The sequence below is a fragment of the Coenobita brevimanus genome, chromosome 1 (genome assembly GCF_032717465.1).
Source record: "Coenobita brevimanus isolate Jiangsu-jjx chromosome 1, ASM3271746v2, whole genome shotgun sequence".
Lineage (NCBI taxonomy): Eukaryota > Metazoa > Arthropoda > Malacostraca > Decapoda > Coenobitidae > Coenobita > Coenobita brevimanus.
Genome location: NC_136954.1, coordinates 68,094,851 through 68,117,233, shown reverse-complemented (window position 1 = coordinate 68,117,233; position 22,383 = coordinate 68,094,851). Strand labels below are relative to the sequence as shown.

General features: G+C 42.3%; 1 protein-coding gene across 1 annotated transcript in view; it reads left to right on the top strand.

Annotated features, from left to right (window-relative positions):
• Positions 1-22,383, top strand: part of Glg1 (Golgi apparatus protein 1) — a 107,764-nt gene that overhangs the window by 23,663 nt on the left and 61,718 nt on the right. Inside the window, exons 8-10 of the mRNA XM_080274084.1 lie at positions 8,643-8,764; positions 19,196-19,463; positions 20,189-20,358. Coding sequence (XP_080130210.1) covers positions 8,643-8,764; positions 19,196-19,463; positions 20,189-20,358 — 560 coding nt within the window. The remainder of the gene's footprint in view (positions 1-8,642; positions 8,765-19,195; positions 19,464-20,188; positions 20,359-22,383) is intronic.

Below are 22,383 nucleotides of genomic sequence, written 5' to 3'. Positions count from 1 at the left end.
AAAATGACCGGACATTACGTAACGTCGCCTGCCTGTTAGGGTTTAACACAAAGCCTATGTTATAATAAAGTGTTGAACATCTCATGTAATTTATTGAATACTGTACTGAGATCATCAGTTGTGGAAGTCCAAGTTCACGTGTGTTGGCCATTACAGGCTAGTTCACAATTGATGAGTTTCTGATCAAATTTTTTTAAAAGTAAGCTATTTTCATAGGTAAAAAAAATCCATCCATCCATCCATCATCCAGTCCTACATTGCCCCAAGAGGACCATAGAAGCCTGGGGCTAGGCAAGTTGGTCCTGACATTTAAGATGAAAGTGACCAGCCTCACTCATCCCTGAGTGGCATTTTGTGAGCAATAAACCCCAACCATCCCTTGGATATAAACCTTCACTGGCTCAGTCCGATTGGAGCTCCGTAATTATCCACTAAACCACCAGGCGCCATAATTTGGTTATGTGGTTACCACCCAGTGAAGCAGCTGCCAGTATTTTGTGGAAGTTGCACAATCGACGTTCCTCACCCATTTAAAAAATTGTGATAAAACGTCGATCGTCGAGCTTCATACTTTTGGGGTTAAGATGGGAGTGACCAGCTTCACTCATCCCTGAGTGTCATTACTTAAGCAATAAACCCCAACCATTCCATGGACAGAAACCTACACTAGCTCAATCCGATTGGAGCACCTTAATTGCCCACTAAACCACTACCGTAGGGGCCATAATTTAGTTATATGGTTACCACCTAGAATAGCAAATGGTTTCCTGGTGTACAGGAAACCATTTAGCTTGTCACCCAGTGTAGAGTCACCCATAGGCAGGAAAGAATGAAGGAAAGGAAGACAGAAGAGAGAGTGTAAAGTCACCCAGAGACAGAAGGAAGGGGAAAGAATGAAGGAAGTAAAGACAGAAGAGAAAAGAAGAAAGGAATAGAGGAAAGGGCAATCACTCAAGGGCAGCATTACATCGAGTGCCAGTGTCTCATAATTATGTAGCCGGATGTTAAATGATGAAATGAATGTTATCATACATCGCCTGATTCGCATTTCAATATTATATTTTTTCCATTAATACTGACCATATGATGTCACATTTTACATTTATCATAAAAACAATAAACTATCAACACTTTTACAACTCACGCTTGTATAACTCAAAAACTAGTATACATTCTTGGTAAGTAATTTGATGTGTAAGTTATGGGGAATCTTCTTGAAGGGGAATTGTCCTGGTACAGGCTTGCCTCCTTCATGTTGGGCAATTGAGTTTCATCTCAAGAGTAATTTCCTTCCTCTTCTTACCAGTAGCAGGAGAGACAGATGGGCATTTCATAGACATGATGGATGCACAAAACACAACTTAGATCTAGGGAGTATCCAAAAAAAAAATAACGCTGGCAACACAGAACACTAGAGAGCATCAGAGCATCGTTTGTTTACACTAACGACCGCCTGGGCAAACCCGGTTCGCTGCCGCTGCATCATACTGCATATAGCTAGCCCAGGAAAAGATCAAAATTCAAATTTCGAAATATGGTTTCTGCATTTGTAGAGTTGATAATTCATAAGTCGGCCGTTCGTAAAGTGGGGACCACTTGTACTGTAATAACAGATATAGTTCTTTGTCTTTAACTGAGCCTAGATTTTTTTCCTTTTGTAGTTCATTTCTTGTAGTTTAGTGGCAGAAAAACCTAATGCTGTGACTCTACAGCCCTTTCATAGCACTTCTGGGTGGCACACATTTTATCCTAGTGTTAATCTATTGTTACAACTCAGCGTTGAAAATGGTGAGATGGCAATTTTAACCCCTTCGGCACGAGGGTGACTAATCTTGCATAATACTGTGTATGAGGCTCCCCTCCCCCATTCCCTCACACTACTTTTCCAGGGAAAAGCTGCTATCTTGCGAAAATAGCTATGGTGTTTTGTATGTTTATGTATATGTGTGTATGTGAGTATACGTCTATGTGTGTTAGACTGTATCTGTCACTGGTTATGCTTGTTATAAAAATAATATAAATCGAAAAGTATTTTTTAGTAGGTTTATAAATATTACAGTGCAGTGAAAGTCTAGAGAGAGAGAGAGAGAGTTACCGGTAATTCAGTGGACTTACCTATTAGAAATGTTTCCTTGGAACTCAAATCTAGGCCTACATTTTCTTGGCCTTCATGCCCCTGCTTGGCCCAGACTGTGCCATATCCTGGCTGTGCTACTAACAATACTGTACAACATACTTCTGCTCCAGTACATGTAAATGCGGGGCAGTTTTGTTATTCCCATGGAAACAAATGGCTGATAAAAGTGTACATATCACTTTCTGAAACAGGACACCAAAAAATGCTGTTTACTTTACCCCTTTTTTATGTGGGTGTTCACTGAAAAATTTATTTGTCTTCAGATTTGTCCACTCACATATTTGCTTCACCACATCAGCATCAAAAAATAGCTTGAAAGAGTCCAAAGTTGACACAATTTCAGATTTGCTGATCACTGGGTTCTGCCCGAAAAACTCAGTCGTAAATTCAGGCACGTGGTTGGGACGTGTGTCAGCGAATACAGTAAAGCCTCAATATAATGGACTTCAGTAGACCGGAATTTGCTTCTGTCGGAATCGAGGAGCTACCGGACTAAATTCCTATATATCGGAAAAAGTCTGATAATGCCAAAAGCAGTCTGGACTGCCTGACCACTTCAGCTATATTCACCACAATAAACCGATAAAAGACATGTTTGTCAGTGTACAGTACAGTATTATTATATACGGTATATTATACTACGTGATTAATGTAGTGAAGTTATGACACAATACAGTACCGCAGTGATAGTCAAAACAGTTTAAAAACCATTCATGATATCCGGACTAATGTCTAATACATCAGAAAAAGTCTGAGTTAGCAGGGGGAAGTCCGGATGTCACTTTTATCCGAATTTTTCATTTCTCGGAGTGGCTTAGGCTCCAGTTAGTTCATTATAGTGAGGTCTTACTGTATGTCGCTTATCAACTGCCAGCCACCTTCGATTTCTTTTTCATGAATATCATCAAAGTCATCACTCTCAAGTTCTTCACTTGATGAGTCATCGATATCCGAGTCTTGAGCCGACGGCTGATAGTCCTCATCACTCGAGGAATGCCGAGATTCCTCAAGAATACGCTGTGATTCAGCAAAATTCAGTATGGAGGGAATGACAGTACACTCTCCTATGACACACAGTCAAGACTGATCCTGGTGGCATGCAGAGCTATTATTCAACATGCCATCTATCGTGTGCCTTCCCATATATGTTGGGATTGACTGAAGAAAAAAGTGGGTGGAGCTTATTTTATCCTCAGTAACATATAAGAACCAGTATGTAAGGCCCTAGCACAATAAACTAAACTCTCTGCTGTCTTCTTTGGTGGCATTGAAATATGATAACACAGAGGCGTCGTAGTGTGCGGGCACTGGGAGGTTATGACGACGTATAAACATCATTGTGGCGAAGGGATTAATCAAAGTTAGGTTATTTAGCAACCCTGGTTTGTCTAGCTGAGCATATCCATCAACTGCAGGCAGGCAACTGCCTCTGCCAGGCTGTCCAAGGCAGTGAACCAGTATTTCCCTGCAGTAGACAACACCTCACTGCAGCACTGCATGGGGTGGAGTTCAGAGGTTTGGTTCCCAGATGGATGCCACATTTGCATCTCCATCCAATTAATGGGCACAGTAGTAGGTCCACTTCACCCTGTTATTTGGTTTTATGGTTAGTACCCAGCATTATAAATGGTTTCCTGAGTTACAGGAAACTGTTAGGCATGTCACTCATTTTAGAGTCACTTGAAGCAGAAATAAGGGTAATAAAAGTAAAAGTGACAGGACTGATGGGAGAAATAGCATGATAAAGGTGAAGGAAGTACTAGGCAGCTGTACATCAAATGAGTGGATGATAGTTGCCACCACCTACCACCATTAAGACTTTTTATGCTGTTAGATTAAAATAAGTACAGTAAGTCTGTATCTTCTCCTTTGAGCTGTAGGGGCCCAAGGCTAGACTATCTTTTGACATCCGTGAGCCTAACGTCAGCTGTAGAAATCACAAGGTTTAAGTGTTTCCAGTTGCTCAGCGGGCAGCAAAAGCAACAAATGCCATAAATCATTTTCTGTCTATCTATCTATTGCCAGATGCTTTAATCCCGTAAGGGGTGGCCACAAACAAATCACCTCCATGTTGCCCTGTCCCCCACCTCTTCACTGCTCTGCTCCAAGCTTACACCCCCCTCTCTCATATACCTCTCCAATCCATCCCTTCATCTCATCCTTGGCCTCCTCCTCCCCCTCCCCCTCTCCATCTCACTCACATACTCTCTCCTTGTCAGTCTTTCACTCTCCACATGGCCAGACCACCGCAGTGTGTTTCTCCTAACGCTTCCTATCACATCCACATCCATGCCACAATGCTCTTTCACTTCCTCATTTGCCAGTCTTTCTGTCCATGTGACTCCACATGCTCCTCTCAAGTAGCTCATTTCCACTTCACTCACTCTTGACTTCTGTCCCTCCAACAAGGTCCAAGCTTCACTTCTATACATTAGAGCTAGTATCAAAATACTGTCATGTAGTAACATTTTCACTTCCATTCTCACTTCCCTGTTTCTTATCACTACTTTCAAGGAACCCGCAACTTTTCTTCCCTGCGCATTTTCCATTTCCTCCTCATCCAACTTCACTGTACATTCACTGACGTCGCTTCTTTCAAAGACCATAACTTTACTCTTCCCTACATTCATATTTGGATTCTGTTTCTTACACACTCTCCCAAATTCATCCACCAAGTCTTGCAGCTCCCCGTCGTCTTCACTTGACAACACAGCATTGTCTGCAAACAGCAGTACAGGGAGTTTCCAAACACTGCCCTCACTCATTAGGGCCACTCCAACATCCACTTCCCTACCTTGTATGTCTTTTATAACCCCATCCATATACAGATTGAACAGCCATGGAGGCATGACACATCCCTGTTCCAATCCAACCTTCAGATAGAAAAATTCAGTCAGCTAACCATCCAAACGCACTGCAGCCTTAGCACCCTCGTACGTACTCTTCACAGCATTCAACAACTTCACATCTACTTCATATATTCATAATCTATCTATCTATCTATCTATTGCCAGACACCTCAATCCCATTTGGGGTGGCTACAAACAAATCGCCTGCAAGTCGTCCTGTCCCCCGCCATTTCACTGCCCTGCTCCCAACTCACACCCCCCTCTCTCATATACCTCTCCACCCCATCCCTCCATCTCATCCTCGGCCTCCCCCTTCCTCTTTCCCCCTCCACCTCATTCACATACACTGTCTTCGTCAGTCTTTCACGCTCCATCCTCTCCACATGGCCAAACCACCTCAGTGTGTTCCTCATAACGCTTCCTATCACATCCACACCACAACGCTCCTTTATATCCTCATTCGTCAGCCTGTCTCTCCATGTGACTCCACAGGCTCCTTTTAAATAACTCATTTCCACTGCTCTCACTCTTGACTTGTGTCCTTCCAACAACGTCCAAGCTTCACTTCCATACGTTAGAGTTGGTATCACAATACTGTCATGTAGTAACTTTGTCACTTCCATGCTCACTTCCCTGTTTCTTATCACTGCTTTCAAAGAACCAGCAACCTTTCTTCCCCTGTCATGTAGTAACTTTTTCACTTCCATGCTCACTTCCCTGTTTCTTATCACTGCTTTCAAAGAACCAGCAACCTTTCTTCCCCACTGCACCCTTTCAAGCACTTCACCCTCCAAACCTCCATCCTTACTCATCACACAACCCAAGTACTTAAACGTACTCACATTTTCCAATTCCTCACCATCCAACCTCGCTGTACATTCACTGACTTCACCTCTCTCAAAGACCATCAGTTTACTCTTCCCTACATTCACCTTTGAGTGTAAAGATGCTTTCCACAATCCTTGTCTATCCACCCTGTCATGCTTTCTCCAAATCCATGAAGCCACATAGAACTTCTTTCCCTTCTCTGGAAACTTTTCCAATAAAGATCTAAGAATGAATAGCAGATCTACACAACCTCTTCCCTTCCTAAAACCTCTCTATTCTTCTCCAACTAATTCCTCTGTTATATCCCTAACTCTGTCAATAAGTGTCCTACCATATACTTTTCCCATTACAATCAAGACAAATGCCCCCATGATTACCACATACTTCTTTTTCTCCTTTTCCTTTGTACGGGGGAATAATTATACCTGACATCCAATACTCCAGGACTCTGCCTTCCTCCCAGGCCAATCTGCACATCTTCCACATCCATGCTATTACTATCTCTCCCCCATGCTTCAGCATTTCATCACACACTCCGTCAATTCCTTGGGCTTTCCCCATTTTAACTATCTTCATTGCTGCCATAACTTCCATCCTTCTGATTTCTTCCTCTCTTCTCACATCATTCTGTCTCCCAGCCATTCCTCAGCCATTTACACTCGCATTACTTTCATTCTCTATGTTCAACAATTCTTTAAGGTGTTCTCTCCATCTGCTCACTTTTCCTCCCTTCTCTGTTCGTAATCTGCCATTTTTATCTTTCACTCCCCAACTGACTCCTTTACCACCCTGTATAACTCTCTTTACCTCCCTCCAGAACATTTTCTTACATTCCCTCATCTTTACACTCAAATTTCTTTCAAATTCCTCACCCACTCTCTTCTTACTCTCTCTAAAAAATCTTTTCACCTCTCTCTTCCTTTCTACATATAACTCTGTCTTCCATCTCTCAACTTCTTCCACACCCATGTTTCTCATCCACTCACTATATGCTTTCTTCTTTTGTACCACAGCTTCTCTCACCTCTTCATTCCACCATGCTGTTCCCTGCACCCTTTTTCGTCTTCTCTTCACCCCACACACCACCTCACATGCTGCACAGATTTCTTCCGTGAATATCGTGCACACACCTTCCACGTCCCCCATCATGCTCCATTCCATATTTACCCAAATGCTCCTCCACTTCCCTCTTATATTCAGCCTTTTTTCCATCCTCTTGTAACCTTTCCACCCTCTTTGTATGAACTACTTCCTTCTGTCCTTCCCTTCTTCTCTTTCTCCATTTCATTTGGACCTTGATTCTGACCATCACTTGGTGGTGGTCAGAAAGTCCTCTCCCCCAGCCTCTATATACGCTTGCATCCATTACACACCTTCTCATCCTGTCATCCACATACACGTAATCAGTCATTGCCTGCTGCTCATTCAGTTCACCACCCACCCTTCTCATCACTTGCCACGTATACCTATGGATCATTTTGTGCCTGAAGAGGGTATTGACCATCACCAACCTCCTCCCGGCACAGATGTCCACTAAAACACTGCCATTCTGATCCATCTCTGCAGGCACACCCCACTCACCAAGTATTCCATCCACTTTCACATTCCCTGCTTTTCCATTCATATCTCCACTTAAAAACACTCTCTCATTCCTTTCAAACTTTTCCATGTACGCTTCCACATTTGTCCAGAACTTTTCTTTGCCACTACTTGCACAATCTTGCATTGGCGCATACACACACACAATTGCCCACATTTGTAGTCCAACTTTAAGTCTTACCCACACAATCCTTGAGCCAACTGATCCATACTATGGTATATTCTCCCTCTATCTGTTACTCACAACAATACACACTCCTTATTTTACCCTCTCATTCTCACCTACTCCCGCGCATATTCCCTATCCATACTCCCATTCTCTTACACTCTCTTCTCTCCATTTCATTTCAGTTAATCCATACATCCACTTTTGCACCGTCAAGCACCTGGACAATCTCTCTTTCTTTCACCTCATCATTTGCACCCCTTACATCAATACCAGTCCTTTATTCGGTCCTTAGCCATCACCTTTTGGTCAGTCCTGGTCCAAGGCTTCTTGTTTGTACTTTTAGTTAATTGTTTTCCCAGGAGGGGCACTAACCCTCCAGCAACCTACTTGTTTTCATGTAGGGAACACATGTTGGTTGGTTATAAGGTTACCACCCAGTGTTGTAAGTGCTTTCCTAGTTTACAGGAAATCCATTTGGCTTGCCACTCAACATTGAGCTACCCTAAAAACAGAGTACCACTACACTAAGTGGGTGGATGATGGGCACCCCCACATACCGCCAATGAGTCATCTTATTGCTATTAATTATAGGGTTGTTTGTGTATGTGTGTAGCTAAAGGTCTCTTACCTTACCTTAGTAATAAGGACGGTTGCAGTATGGATGCAGATGTGATGGAAAGCGTTAAGAGAAACACATTGAGGTGGTTTGGCCATGTGGAGAGGATGGAGAGGGAGAGACTAACGAGAAGAGTGTACTGTATATGAGTGAGGTGGAGGGAGGGAAGGGAGGAGGCCAAGAATTAGATAGAGGGATGGAATGGAGAGGTGTATTAGAGAGGGTGGTGTGAGTTGGGAGCAGGGCAGCGAAGTAGCAGGAGACAGGGTGACATTAAGGCTATTTGTTTGTGGCCACCCCTTACGGGATTAAGGCGTCTGGCAATGCTGTAGATAGATAGAAAGAAAGTTAATCTCTTGTTACAGTTCAGTGTTCCAAATGGAGAGATAGCAATTTTAGTCTAAGTTAAAGTGAAAACAGTATAGTATTTTCTCTGTGTTGCAGCTGGAGTCTGTAGTGAAGGAGACCGATGCTGGTGAGGATTGGCGTGTGGATCCAGTGCTGCATGAGGCATGTCTACCCATGGTGGAAACTGCATGTAAAGATGTCAGAGGGGGTAATGCAAGGTCAGTTAACATGTACAGCTGATTTAGGGACAATGTATCTCGCAACCAGAATTGTTTTTGTTAATTATTCCAGTTACACAAAACTGAAAACTACCATTATCTGTATAGAGTCTTTCTTACACAGTGTCATGAAGTGCATATTATATTGAAATGGAAGAATTAAGCCTACATGCTGAATCTTTACATACGTGAGGAGACAACATATTCCGTTTCACTTGGACTGTCTTTAGGTATGCCTGAAAATGGTCCTAGTGGAACTGGACTCAAATAGTTGCATCATCATCATCATCATCATCATTGATCTCTTTTCCCACCCTAGGGCAGGGTGAGGAGTAGCAGTGTCCAGACAGCCCAAGTTTGTGCAGTACAATGGGCCATGCTTCCATTTACTCATCATTCAAGCCCTCGTAATCCTGGCTGTATCTGATATGCCAAAAACTTTCAACACATTCTGTAGCTTCACGTAAATGTATCCAATAGAGTCAGTCCAAGCTCTGTCATGCCAAATCCCTGAGCATGCACTTTTTCTCACAACATTCATCCAGCCAGCCCAATCTCACCGACTTCCATACCTCTCTTCCTCACACAGTCATCCATCATATCCTCCACTGTCTCCTTGCCCTATCTCACCTCCTCCCACCTTCAGATTCACTCAGATATACAGTACCTTTTTCACCACTCTATTGTTATCCATTCTCTCCACATGACCATACCATCTCAGTACAATCTCTTCGATTCTGGTTTCCTCAGACTTCCTTACTCCCCATCTTTCATGAATCACATTATTTCATATTCTATCCACTCTCTGTACTCCACATACATTCCTCAGCAGTCCCAATTCCACTGCTCTCACTCCTAACTTTTCATTTTCATGCCACCCCATAGTCTCACATCCATATGTTAAGTTGGCACTAACACTCCTTCATGTAAGCCCCGTGCAGCTGCAACACTCAAGAGTCTGTTTCTTATCAAGGCCTTCATAGCATCAGCTGCTTTCCTTCCCAGTGTCACTCTACTTTCCACTTCTTTTGTACATTATCCTCCCTTTACTATCACTGTACCCAGGTATTTGAACTCTCTCACTTTTTCAATGGTATACGAACATGTATGACGAGACTAAATCTGTTGATGTGGTCTACCTCCTTCAGAAGCTAAAGGCACATGGTTTCAGCGGCATTGTTCTTGGGTGGGTAGAAGATTGGCTCACCGGATGAAAGCAAAGAGTTGTAATAAATGGAAAAGAGTCAGACTGGATAAACGTTACAAGTGGAGTGCCGCAGGGTTCAGTGTTAGGTCCTATTCTTTTCTTAATACATGTGAATGATATAGACGAAGGATTGTGTTGTAAGATTTCAAAATTTGCTGATGATACTAAAATAGGTAACAAAGCCTGCAAAGGCAGACAATTCAGAGAGATCTTGATCAACTGTGTAACTGGGCCCAAGTCTGGCAAATGGATTTCAATATTAATAAATGCAGAGTGTTAAACATTGGCAGTAAAAATGTAAGAGCAAGTTATAGCATGAATAATGTCCAGTTTGATAGGGTAGACCATGAAAAAGACTTAGGAGTTATAATAACAAATGATTTGAAACCAACCAAACAATGTACAGAAGCTGTGAAAAAAGCCAACAAATTGATTGGGTTCATAGGCAGAGCATTTGAATATAATCCGATAATATTGTCCTCACTTTGTATAATTCCTTAGTACACCAGCACTTGGAGTACTGCGTTCAGTTTTAGTCACCCTGTTATAAAAAGGATATGGAAGAGTGCAGCAAAGGATGACAAAGATGATACCTAGATTGAGAAATAAACCATACGAGGAACGTTTAGAAGCCCTGGATCTCTTTACCCTAACAAAACGGAGAATATGAGAAGATTTAATTCAAGTATTCAAGATATTCAATGGACATGATAACATGGCTGTCGGTAAATACTTCACAGTTGATCACTCGAACTACAGTAGAGGCAAAGGGCATAAAATAATTGGCAAACGATTCCAGTGGCATGAAGCTAAGCATTTCTTCTTCAATAGAGTTGTAAATATATGGAATAAATTGCCCTCCAGCTTAATAGATTGTAATACAGTACAAACCTTTAAAGGTCGCCTGGATAAGTATTTGGCATCCAACCCCCAGCTTAATATGTTTACTCCTGAATAAAACACTTGTGTATGTATAATTTTCTTTTTTTTTTATTTTAGTTTTTTAGAGTCTGGATCAATTTATTAAATGCAAATATAGTATATGCACAGACTAGGATATGCACAGATAGCTCTGAGTTAACGGTCACTACTCATACTCTTGACCTGTGATGGGCTGTGGATCACTGAGGGTCCCTGTTAGTTACGTGGCCACCATTGGGATTTTTTTAATATACCAGGGGTCACTGCTTCAGGAGGTGGCTAGTTTGCTTGTCCCGCACGGGAAAGTTCCTAGTCTCAGTGGAATGAATGGAGCTGGGGCCTGATTGACTGCTGCCTACCTTAATAGCACCAGGCAGGGCTGCCACACCACCCCTAAATATCCACACTGTGTCCGCAGATGCCCCATCAACTCAGCGTACCCGTACAGCGACATACATTAGTTATTTATTTAGCCAGTTTGATTACTCATTGTACTTTACTACTTTCTCTTTCAGGTTGTTCATACTAGTAGCTCATAGATAATGTATTATAGAATGTAGGTTTTCCTTTTCAGTCTTTCCTATGAAATTTCCATGTCAGTTTTTCCATGCTGCGTAGTGGTTTTTCTCACTTTTTCTTGCCAGTTTTGGCTGGAGGGTTTGGAGGTGGGGGGAGCCTTCTTGCTTTACTATCCTTATCCTTCAGCATGTAGAGTTAGATCTTGTAGTCATAGTCTACACTGTACCAAACAGCCTCGAAAGGACCATAAGGTCTGTTGCTGTTTTCTTTCCTTTGTACTCCTTTGTACTCCAGTCTCTCTCCATTCACTGTAACATCGCACTGGGAGTCACCGTCTCTCTCTCTCTCGATTACCACCACTTTACTCTTTTCTGCATATATTCTCAAGGCACGACGCTCACAGACGTCAGCAAAACTCTGCACTAGTCTACCAAGTCCTTGTCTGGTATTTGCAAGTAGTACTGCATCATCAGCATACGACAGATTTGAGATATTCCCTCTGTCACCTTTCATTACCAACGCTATTCCTCTCTCCATTACCCGTGTTTTTAATTCTCTCATCACCCCATCCATATATACTGTATATTGAACAACTTTGGAGACTTCACACAACCTTGTCACACACCCACATTGATCATGAACCATTCACTTAGATGCCGATTTACCGTTACACATGCCTTACTACCTTCATAAAGACTCTTGACTTCACCTAGCAGATTACCATCTACACCGTACATGTGCAGAAGCTTCCAGAATCCTTCTCTGTCTTCATTGTCATATGCTTTTTCCAGATCCGTAAATGCCATAAACACCTTATAGTCCTTTTCACAAGCCTTCTCTGCTATCTGTCTCACTGCAAATATTGGATCCACACATCCACTTCCACTCCTAAAGTCACCCTGTTCATCACTGACAAGGACATCTGACATCTTTCTTACTTTCTCTGTAATAATTCTTCCATATACTTTCCTTACAACACTCAGTAAAATTATGCCGTGATAATTCTTGCTTTCACTTCGCTTATCTTTATTTTTGTATAGGGGTACAATCACAGCCCTTTTCCACTCTGCAGGCACAGTTTCACTCATCCATGCCTTCTTATATATCTCCAACAAGCACTTTATTCCAGTCTTCACTACACTTAATCGTCTGTGCATACACCTCATCAACCCCAGCTGCTTTCCCATTTTTCAGCCACTTCACAGCTTTCTTCACCTTTATGAGTGTTATTACCTGGCACTGCATTCCTTCTCTCCACACCCCCAAAACCAGTCATGTTTACAGCTGCTCTTCTCTTTCTGTTGTCATTCATCAGGCATTCAAAATATTCTTTCCATCTGGTACTTACTTCATCCCCATGGGTTCATAATCTACCACCTACATCCTTCACACTTTCACATTTCTTTCCATTGTCACTTCTACATTTCCTCACCTCTTTTCAGAATAACTTCCTATTTTTAGAGTAATTGCATCGATTTTTCTTTCTAGATCATCATTTACCACCTCCTTTTTTTCCTCTTTACTAGTCCTTTTATGTCTTGCTTTCAGTATATTCATTTCTTATTTCAGTTGAACCCCTGTCCTGTAACCACTCTAGCCACTTCATTCTCTTTTCCCCCACTGCTCTTTTAACCTCTTCATCCCACCATGCTGTACCTTCTTTGTTGTTACTTATGCCACACCACACTCTCCTTTAGCATTCCTAAATAAGCAATCCCTATATGCATTTCACAGGCTGTCCAGATCCATTTCATTCCAATTCACTGATTTTAACTCCTCCCCTACTTTGGTCCTGTATTCATCTGCCATTTCTTAGATCCTGAGCTTCTTGACTTTCAGTCTTTCTCCCTGACTGCTCTTCTCTCTCCTGGTCCACGTCACTCCTCTCAGCTTGATCTTGCATACCACAATCATATGATCTGTCAGACCTCCACATCATCCTTTCGTGACCCTCGTATCAGCAACCATTCCCAGCATTGACCTCTGTACAAGTATGTAATCAGTCAGACTCCTTTCAGCACAATCCGTGTTCCCTCTATACCATGTGCAGTCAACCCTCTGCTATAACGGGTCTTGCTGTCACTATTTAATGCTATCATGAGCACCTAAAAAGCTGCCAAAACATGTCTATCGCGGTCAAAATGCATGCTATCACGAAAAAAGGGTAAAGAAAAAAAATGGGAAAAGTTTAAAAAAGCCTGCGCAAAGCATCATCACTCAGAGCGGCGTGTTCCCGCGCTCGTCGTATGTGACGTCACAGCACTGTGATTGGCCGTGCATCGGGGAACAATCCCCTGGGACTTAACAAGGGGGACCAGTGGGTCTTAGGTGTTGACAAAGGCCATTTTAAGTGCTCGCACTGGGAGACACATCTCGACCTCGTCCTCCTACCATTGCACAGTGTAATGCGGCAGCACCTGGAAGGGAAATTAAATGATGAAAGAACTTAAATTATGTGCAGAAACTAAAATTGTGAAGTTAATAGACAAGAGAGAAACAAAATTCAGTGTGGGAAAGAAATTTGGGGTAAATGAATTGAGAGTGCGTGGTATTTACTGACAGTGTGACCATATCAAGGCCCATATGAAACTTGCCCCATCAGAAGCAGGTGCTCAGGCTATGCAAAGTGGAAATCAATTGCTCCTCAAGACTGAACAACTGTTTCATCGATATCTGGAGTGGCAGGCAAAGCGGAACTTAGCAGTTGATATACGTGAAATTACTGAGATTGCCAAGGAAATATATGTGTCTGTGGTTCGTAAGATGTGCGTAGAATAACCACCAGTATTTCTAGCATCGATAGGGTGGGTAGACAAGTTTATGTCACGGCATAAAGTGAAAAGTGTGAAAATATTAGGCAAAGTGGCAAGTGAGGACACAAGTGCTGTACGTGATTACCCAGAATCGCTGAGGAAAATTATCCAGGAAGGTATGTACACTCCGAATCAGATTTTTAATATGGATGAAACAAATTTTTATTGGAAAACAATGCGTCGCCGAACATTCATCATTGCCTAGTCAGAAAAAGTTCGTGGTAGGAAAGCCATAAAGGAGCGATTCACCCCTCTGTTCACTTTGAATGCATCAGGAACATGCCTCCTGAAACCTACAGTTGTGCCTACAAAGGATACAACATGGACAAATTAAATGTGCACTGGGTGACATCAGAGAAGGGATATATGTCTGCCAAGGTTTCCAGTGACTGGCTAAAAGATTTGTTCATTCCCCAGGTGGAAAATTATTGCAAGACAAACAATGTAAGGTTCAACATTCTCCTGCTTCTCAACAGTGCCCCTGGAGATTCACCACTTCTAAGGGACGCGCATCCTAATGTAAGGGTCGAGTTTTTGCCACCAAACACAACTGCCTTGATCCAGCCCCTCGACCAGGAGGTCATATCAGCTGTAAAGGCCTCCTATTCTGCAAGGCAGTTTAGGCAGATCGGCTGGCAACACAAGACACTGCCCTTATCCAGCAGTTGTTTTATAGTGAGGATGAAGATGAGGCCCTGATTCAAGGGGATAATGAGTCTGAACAAAAAGTGATTCGTTATTGGAAAAATTACAGTGTGAAACAGGCTGTCAACTTGATGGTAGACTGCTGGAACAATGTTACTCCTGCCACTATTCACCATGCCTGGTGTAACATTTTGGAGGGTCTGTCTGGCAGTACCTGGCAACCCACAGACAGTTGAGGTAGAGGTTGAGGCAGCGGCTGTGGAGGCAAGACAAATTCCTGGAGCTGTCTTTGCTGATATTACTGGCCAGGATATTCGGGAAATGATACAGCCTTCTCCAGTTACTGCCCATGAAATAATTGAAGAAGATGAGGAGACATAGGAACAGGACATCGCAGGAGAGGATGAGGAGGTTGTTTACTGTATTTATTTATTTTTATTTATTCATTTATTTATTTTATTTATCTCTGACGTCCTTAATTCACTTCTTCCTTTCTCAAACTTAGCATCATGGGAGGACATCAAGAAGATGATAGACTTGAGTTACCAGCTTTGCCACCTCCTAGAGCGAGATTCAACAGTTAACAGTGCAGCAAGGTGCTCCCATATTAGCCTGGCACTTGCAGGTTATGAGGAGCAGTATCATGCACACGTGAACTCCCTGCGCCAGCGTCAGATCACCGATTTCTTACGGCGTCGCAACAAGGCACAGCCGGCCCCGCAACCAGAACCTGAACCAACGCCAGGACCATCCCGCCAGCCCTCTGTCTTAGACAAGCTCTGTGACTTTGAGGGCTTCTCTAGCGCTACAGCTGATGAAATTCTTGATGAAATAGAGGAGTGTAGGGCCAGTAAATCAGACTCCAGCCAAGCCTCAGAGCCTACCCAACCACCCAAGTCTGGCTGCTGTCCTCGTCCCCAATAAAGGTTAATAAAATTTGTGAAATACTGTACAGTAAGTGTTTGTTTCTCCTTGTATTGTGATTCTTTTTTAATGTTTGTTTAAATTACTGTTTCTTATTACTGTTCAAAAACTTGGTTAAAAAGTGGCAAAAATAGGTCAAATATGTGGTCAACTTGGGGGCCCAGGCACCAGTTATAATTATTACCATAGGTTTTTCAGTTCTGCTATAGTGAATTCTGCTATGACGGTATAATTTAGGCACCAATTAGGCGTGATAGCAGAGGGTTGACTGTATATTTATGTGCATCATTGTGTTTGAATTATAAGTTACAAATGCACAACCTCCTTTTCTGACACATATCCTTTAGTTGCTTCCCATTATCATTTTCTCTTGGTAGCCTATTGCATTATAACCATTATGTCATCCTCAGGACCAGTGCCTACTCTTCCATTCATATCACCCATTTCATCTTCTCAATAATCGTACATTTTATTATGAGTGTTTAAACCCTTTAGCTGTCATATGTAAGTAATCTGACATGGCCAAAATATATATACATATATACAGCCAAAATACATATATGGGGGGGGATGAAGTGCGTGAAAGAGTACAGCAGGGAAGGAAGGTTGTTGGTTCACTGAAAGCAATGATGAGAAATAGGGAGGTGAGTATGGAAGTTAAGAAGTCACTGCATGATAATATTGTGATCCCTACCCTGACGTATGGAAGCGAGGCGTGGACCTTGCAAGAGGGGAACAAGTCAAGAGTGAGAGCAGTGGAAATGAGTTACTTTAGAGGAGCATGTGGAGTGACGTGGAGGGACAGGTTGACGAATGAAGAAGTGAAGGAACGTTGTGGGGTAGATGTGGATGTGGTTGAGAAGATTAGGAGAATTACACTGAGGTGGTTTGGACATGTGGAGAGAATGGAGATTGAAAGACTGACTAAGAGGGTGTATGTAGGTGAGGTGGAGGGAGGGAGAGGGAGGGGTAGACCGAGGATGAGGTGGAGGGATGGAGTTGAGAGGTATATGAGGGAGAAGGGGGTGAGTTGGGGGAGGGTAGTCAAATGGTGGGTAACAGAGTGACTGGGAGGCGTTTTGTCTGCGGCCACCCTTTGCGGGATTAGGGCGTCGGGCTATAGATAGATAGATAGATAAACTATCTATCTATAGCCCGACGCCCTAATCCTGCAAAGGGTGGCTGCAGACAAAACGCCTCCCAGTCACTCTGTCACCCATCGTTTGACTGCCGTGAATTACACTTGCATGTTTCTATTATAGGTTTTCCTTTTGCATTTTAGTTAGGGGTAGGTGTTGATGAATCAGTATACGAAAATTCAGGATGTGTCGCCCATAAAGCCATTCTAATATGGGATCCTATGCTTTGCAAAGTGCGAATTTTTAAAGTGCGACGTGCTGTGGTGCCCATATTCAAGCACTTTACGCGAGATGACTGTATATATATACAGTAATCCCTCTAATATCCGAACGCCCAATATCCGAACATCCCCACTAACCGGACATAATCCTCCTGGGATCCAATATTCCCAAAATGGGCCAAAAACCGCAAAAAAATTCGAAAAAAATCTGACTTTTTTCCCTCCCATAATTTGAAATTCCCGCCTGGCGCCAAACAGCTGTTACACCATGGTCCCTTCACCCTTTCCTTCCTCCCCCTCCCCCCTCCCCTGTCAGGTTGCCATTTGGTATTTTTCATTACCAAGTGTGGGCCAATTTGGTAATGAAAAATTCGTTTGGTAATGCATTAGAATAATGCATTACCAAATGGATTTTTCACATGTATGAGGATACACATGATGGAGATGGTGGATTGTTTGCTCTCTCTGATTAATCTGCTACCCTACATAGCGTGAAAATAATCAACATGGTGTTAGTTATAAGGAGAGTGATTACATGTATTTCCACTTGTATATATAATTAGTGAAGAATATATGCTAGCTTTACGAATTTGGTAATGAAAAGTTAAATTTGACAATGAAAGTTGAGGAGATTGGTAATGTGGCTGTTGCGATCTGGCAACTGTGTTACCCCACCAACATCAACAGTCACAGCTTAACTCCGATGGAGAGCAGATACTCATAACAGTGCAAGCCACAGGTGCTTGTTGTTTGTGAATAAACAGTGAATAAACTGCAATACCTTGCCACTAGAACACACAGGAATTTACAGTGTTGTGCAGTGTTAAGAAATTAGAATTTAGAGTGCAGAGGATTAACTGTGGACTGCAAACTGGCGGTTCAAACCAGTGCAAGACCAAGGGACTTGTAAGTACCCAGAATGTTTAATATTGTATAAACTCACCTCTAAAACCTCATTTTATGGTTCTTTTGCATTTATTTCAGTCTTTTATGTCCCTTATTGGTGTGATTTGGGTCTTAAATAGGTGCTATGCATGTCCAGAGGGAGATGTATAGGTGTTTTTCAGAGTTAGGGTCCGTAAGTACTAGTCCATAAGCTGGGGCCCAATATCCGGACAGGACCACTATCCGGACCTGCCTATGGCTCTATTGATCCGGATATTGGAGGGGTTACTGTATATATATATATATATATATATATCATCCATCCATCATCCAACCCTACAGTGTCCCATGAGGAGCGTAGGAGCCTGGGGCTAGGCATTTGGTCCCATCATTTAAGATGAGAGTGACGAGCCTCACTCATCCCTGAGTGGCATTACATGGGCAATCAACCCCAACCATCCCTTGGATATAAACCTTCTCCGGCTCAATCCGATTGGAGCACAATAATTACCCACTAAACCACCAGGTGCCAAAATTTGATTATATGGTTACCACCCAACGTAATAAATGGTTTCCTGATGTACAGGAAACCATTTGGCTTGTCACTTAGTGTTGAGTCACCCACAGGCAGGAGGAAGAGGAAAGAATGAAGAAAAGAAAGACAGAAGAGGGAGTGTAAAGTTACCCATAGGCAGAAGGACAAGGAAAGAATGAAGGAAAGGAACAGAAGAGGATGGAAGGAAAGAAGGATGGAGGAGAGGAAGGGGCAGACACCTGACGGCAGCACTACATCGAGTGAGTGGATGGTGAGCCTCCTCACCTATCACAAATATATATATATATATATATATATATATATATATATATATATATATATAGGCTGTTGAATGCCAGCATGTGCCATTTGCCCCTGTATGATTGTGATTGTTCGTGGGTTGACATTTTCCCAAGAACTGGCTGGAAATTTATACAGTACCTGGTATACACAGAGTAAGGGTTAATTCTTCTATCCACCTTTATCGCCTCTTTCATATATTACTGCTTTCCTGTGGAATAATGCTCACATGTATTGTCAGTGACATGGGTTATACCGGTACATATTTTCTTTAATATTTTGCTATTTTTTTACTGTGACTAGAAGCTTCTTCAAATTTCAGAGTGATGCGTTGCCTAATGCGTCACTTAACTTCACCTGAGATGCCGTCAGCATGTGAGGCAGCACTGTTGGAAATCCAGTACTTTGTGTCACGTGACTGGAAGCTTGATCCTCAGCTGCATGCTGCCTGCCTTAATGACTCCACCCGCCTCTGTCATGCCAAACGTGACTGGACTGAGGCAACACAGAACAGTAACAACCCACAGAGGGGTGCTCAGGTCCTGCCATGCCTCTTCAGACATGCTTACCATCCCCAGGATAATCTCAGAGTAAGAGCACACACTCTTATTCATTGTGTGTCCTGTCTATGCATCTATAGCCACACACCTTAATCCCAGAGGAGGTGGCCACAGACAAAATGCCTTCATGCCACCTTGTCCTCTGCCTTCAGACCGCTCTCCCTCCAACCCACACCACTATCATTCTTATACTTCCCCTCCTCATCTTTCCACCTCATCCTCAGTCCCTCCATTCAACTCATTCACATACGTTCTCCTAGTCAGTCTCTCATTCTTCAGTCCCTGCATGACCAGATCATCTCAGGGTACTTGGTGTGCTGCCTGTTACTATGGATAATGTTTAATGATTGATGCAACTGTGTGTATCCTCTTTACTTATGATATAGAAAGCACTTGAGACTGTTTGTACAGTATTACAGCAACACCAAAAAGCATACTTTTTGATAACCTGTACATACTAGTACAGTTAGTACAATGTTGTTTGTAACATGGCCTTTGTAGTTTTCTACGTAATTCTGGGCTTATACGAGGTGTATGTTACAGTTCTCATTCATCATCTCGGAACTGACAATTTTGTTTGTGTAAATGTTTGGTGTTATAAAGTTATAATAAATTGTGATCTGGTAATGAATAGTGATCCTTAATGGTAACTAATATAATTTGTTAGCTCAGCTAATATAATCAGTCATTCCACTTTAAAATATTTCACAATATTAACTGCAAACTCTAATTTCACTGTTAAACTGCCCCCTCAGCTAGACCCAAACTGCCTGCAAGAAGTCCAGCGAGTGATGCACGAGAGGGCGGCATTTGTTGACTTGCATCCTGAGATAGAGAGTGCCTGCATGGAGTCCCTCGCCAAGTACTGCTCTAAGAACACTGGGCCCAGGGAGGAGATGACTTGCCTTCAGGACAATCTCGAGAAGTTAGTCTCTCTCTCTCTCTCTCTCTCTCACACTGTATTTTGTTCAATTTTCCTTTCATTTCTCTCTCTCTCTCTCACCCTGTATTTTGTTCAATTTTCCTTTCATTTCTCTCTCTCTCTCTCACACTGTATTTTGTTCAATTTTCCTTTCATTTCTCTCTCTCCCTCTCCTTGCCATGTCATATTTTACTCTCTGTCTCTCTCTCTCTCTCTCTCTCACTTCCCGAGCAGTCTTAAGCAGCTAGTCTGTTTTGTTGTTGCCTTTTTCTGGAGGGGGGGTTATGCTTACAGGATAGTCATGATGTAGTTGGCTTTTTTTCTTTTTTCTTTTATCATCATCATCATCATCATTCTGACTCAAAATCTTTTTTACTTCATTATTATTTTTATGATCACGGTGTTATTTCTTTTAGTGTCACCTGAAGTTTGTACATCCCTGTTTTTTCCTGTTATTATCCAAAGAACAGTACTTATTATATTCTTCATTACAGTAGAATTGTGGTAGGTGAGGGCGCTCACCATCCACTCACTCGATGTAGTGCTGCTGTCGGGGTGTCTGCCCTTTCCTCTCTGCCATGTTTCTTTCCTTTAATCCTCGTCTTTCTTTCTTTCCTTCATTCTTTCCTTGTCCTTCTGCCTACAAGTGACTTTACACTGCCTCTTCTGTCGTTCTTTCCTTCATTCTTTCCTCTTCCTTCTGCCTGTGGGTGACTCTACACTGAGTGAAAAGCCAAATGGTTTCCTGTACACCAGGAAACCATTTACTATGCTGGGTGGTAACCATATAACCAAATTATGGCACCTTGTGGTTTAGTGAGTAATTATTGCGCTCCAATCGGATTAAGCCAGTGAAGTTTTATATCCAAGGGGTGGTTGGGGTTGATTGCTTATGTAGTGTCACTCAGGGATGAGTGAGGCTCGTCACTCTCATCTTAAATGTCGGGACTAACTGCCTAGCCCCGGGCTCCTACGCTACTCATGGGGCAATGTAGGATTGGGTGATGGATGGATGGATTACAATAGAGTTGTTTACAAAGTGCAGCTTGAAGAACATAGGGCACAGGGAAGAAATGATTTCCTTGCTGAAGTTGTAAAAGTCAGTCTGTATTGTTTTTGTAACTGTAGTTAGTTCAGATCATTACAGCAAACTCTCCCCTAACGCGAGGGTTTCGTTCCAACCGTGGCGCATTTGGCGCGAAACCGCATAAGTTTTAACTGCTCCTTATTTTGTTCCCTAGACCCCCCAAATGTGGTGTTTTTCTGTTACCTGCCATTGGTAAACAATATGAAGCACATTAAGTGGTTAGAAGGTTTATTTAAAGTTATAACTTACAAATACAGTACTGCACAGCAAAACTTCAACCCACAAATACGTAAATACAAGGCAACATTCCGATGGCGATTGGTTTCGGGACAATTTGTCGTCAAGTCAATTCGCTATCACAACAATAACAAGACAATTCGCTGTCATTAATGAAGACAGCTGTGGGTGATGCTAAAATATAGTTCAAAGGCGAAATAAGTATACAGTATTTATAAAATGACGGGGAATTGTTCAGGGTGCAAATTGTCCTGATGGGGAATCGTCCTTGTTTTGACAGGGAATTGTCTGATGGCGAATTGACTTGACGGAGAACTGTCTCGGAACCCGTCGATCATGGGTAATCATATAAATCAGGTTAACTGGTTACAAAGCTTTATTTTACCCTTTAACTTTATTTAAGTGCTTTAACTTACGTACTAGAACAGTAAATATTTAACTTACAAATACAGTATCGTGGAAAATCAGTGCAGCAAATCTTTAACAAACAAATAAAAAAGGCAATATTCTGATGCCTATCAGGTAAACTGCTTATAAGCCTTTATTTCTTGCTTTAACGTTATTTAATAGTACTTTAACTTGTACATAAACTTACCAGAACAGTAATGTAAATATTTAACTTACAAATACAGTACTGTGGAAAAGGAGGACACCATCACGTGAGCAAAAGAAACCGTGCATGGTGCTGTGCTGATGTTCGAGGA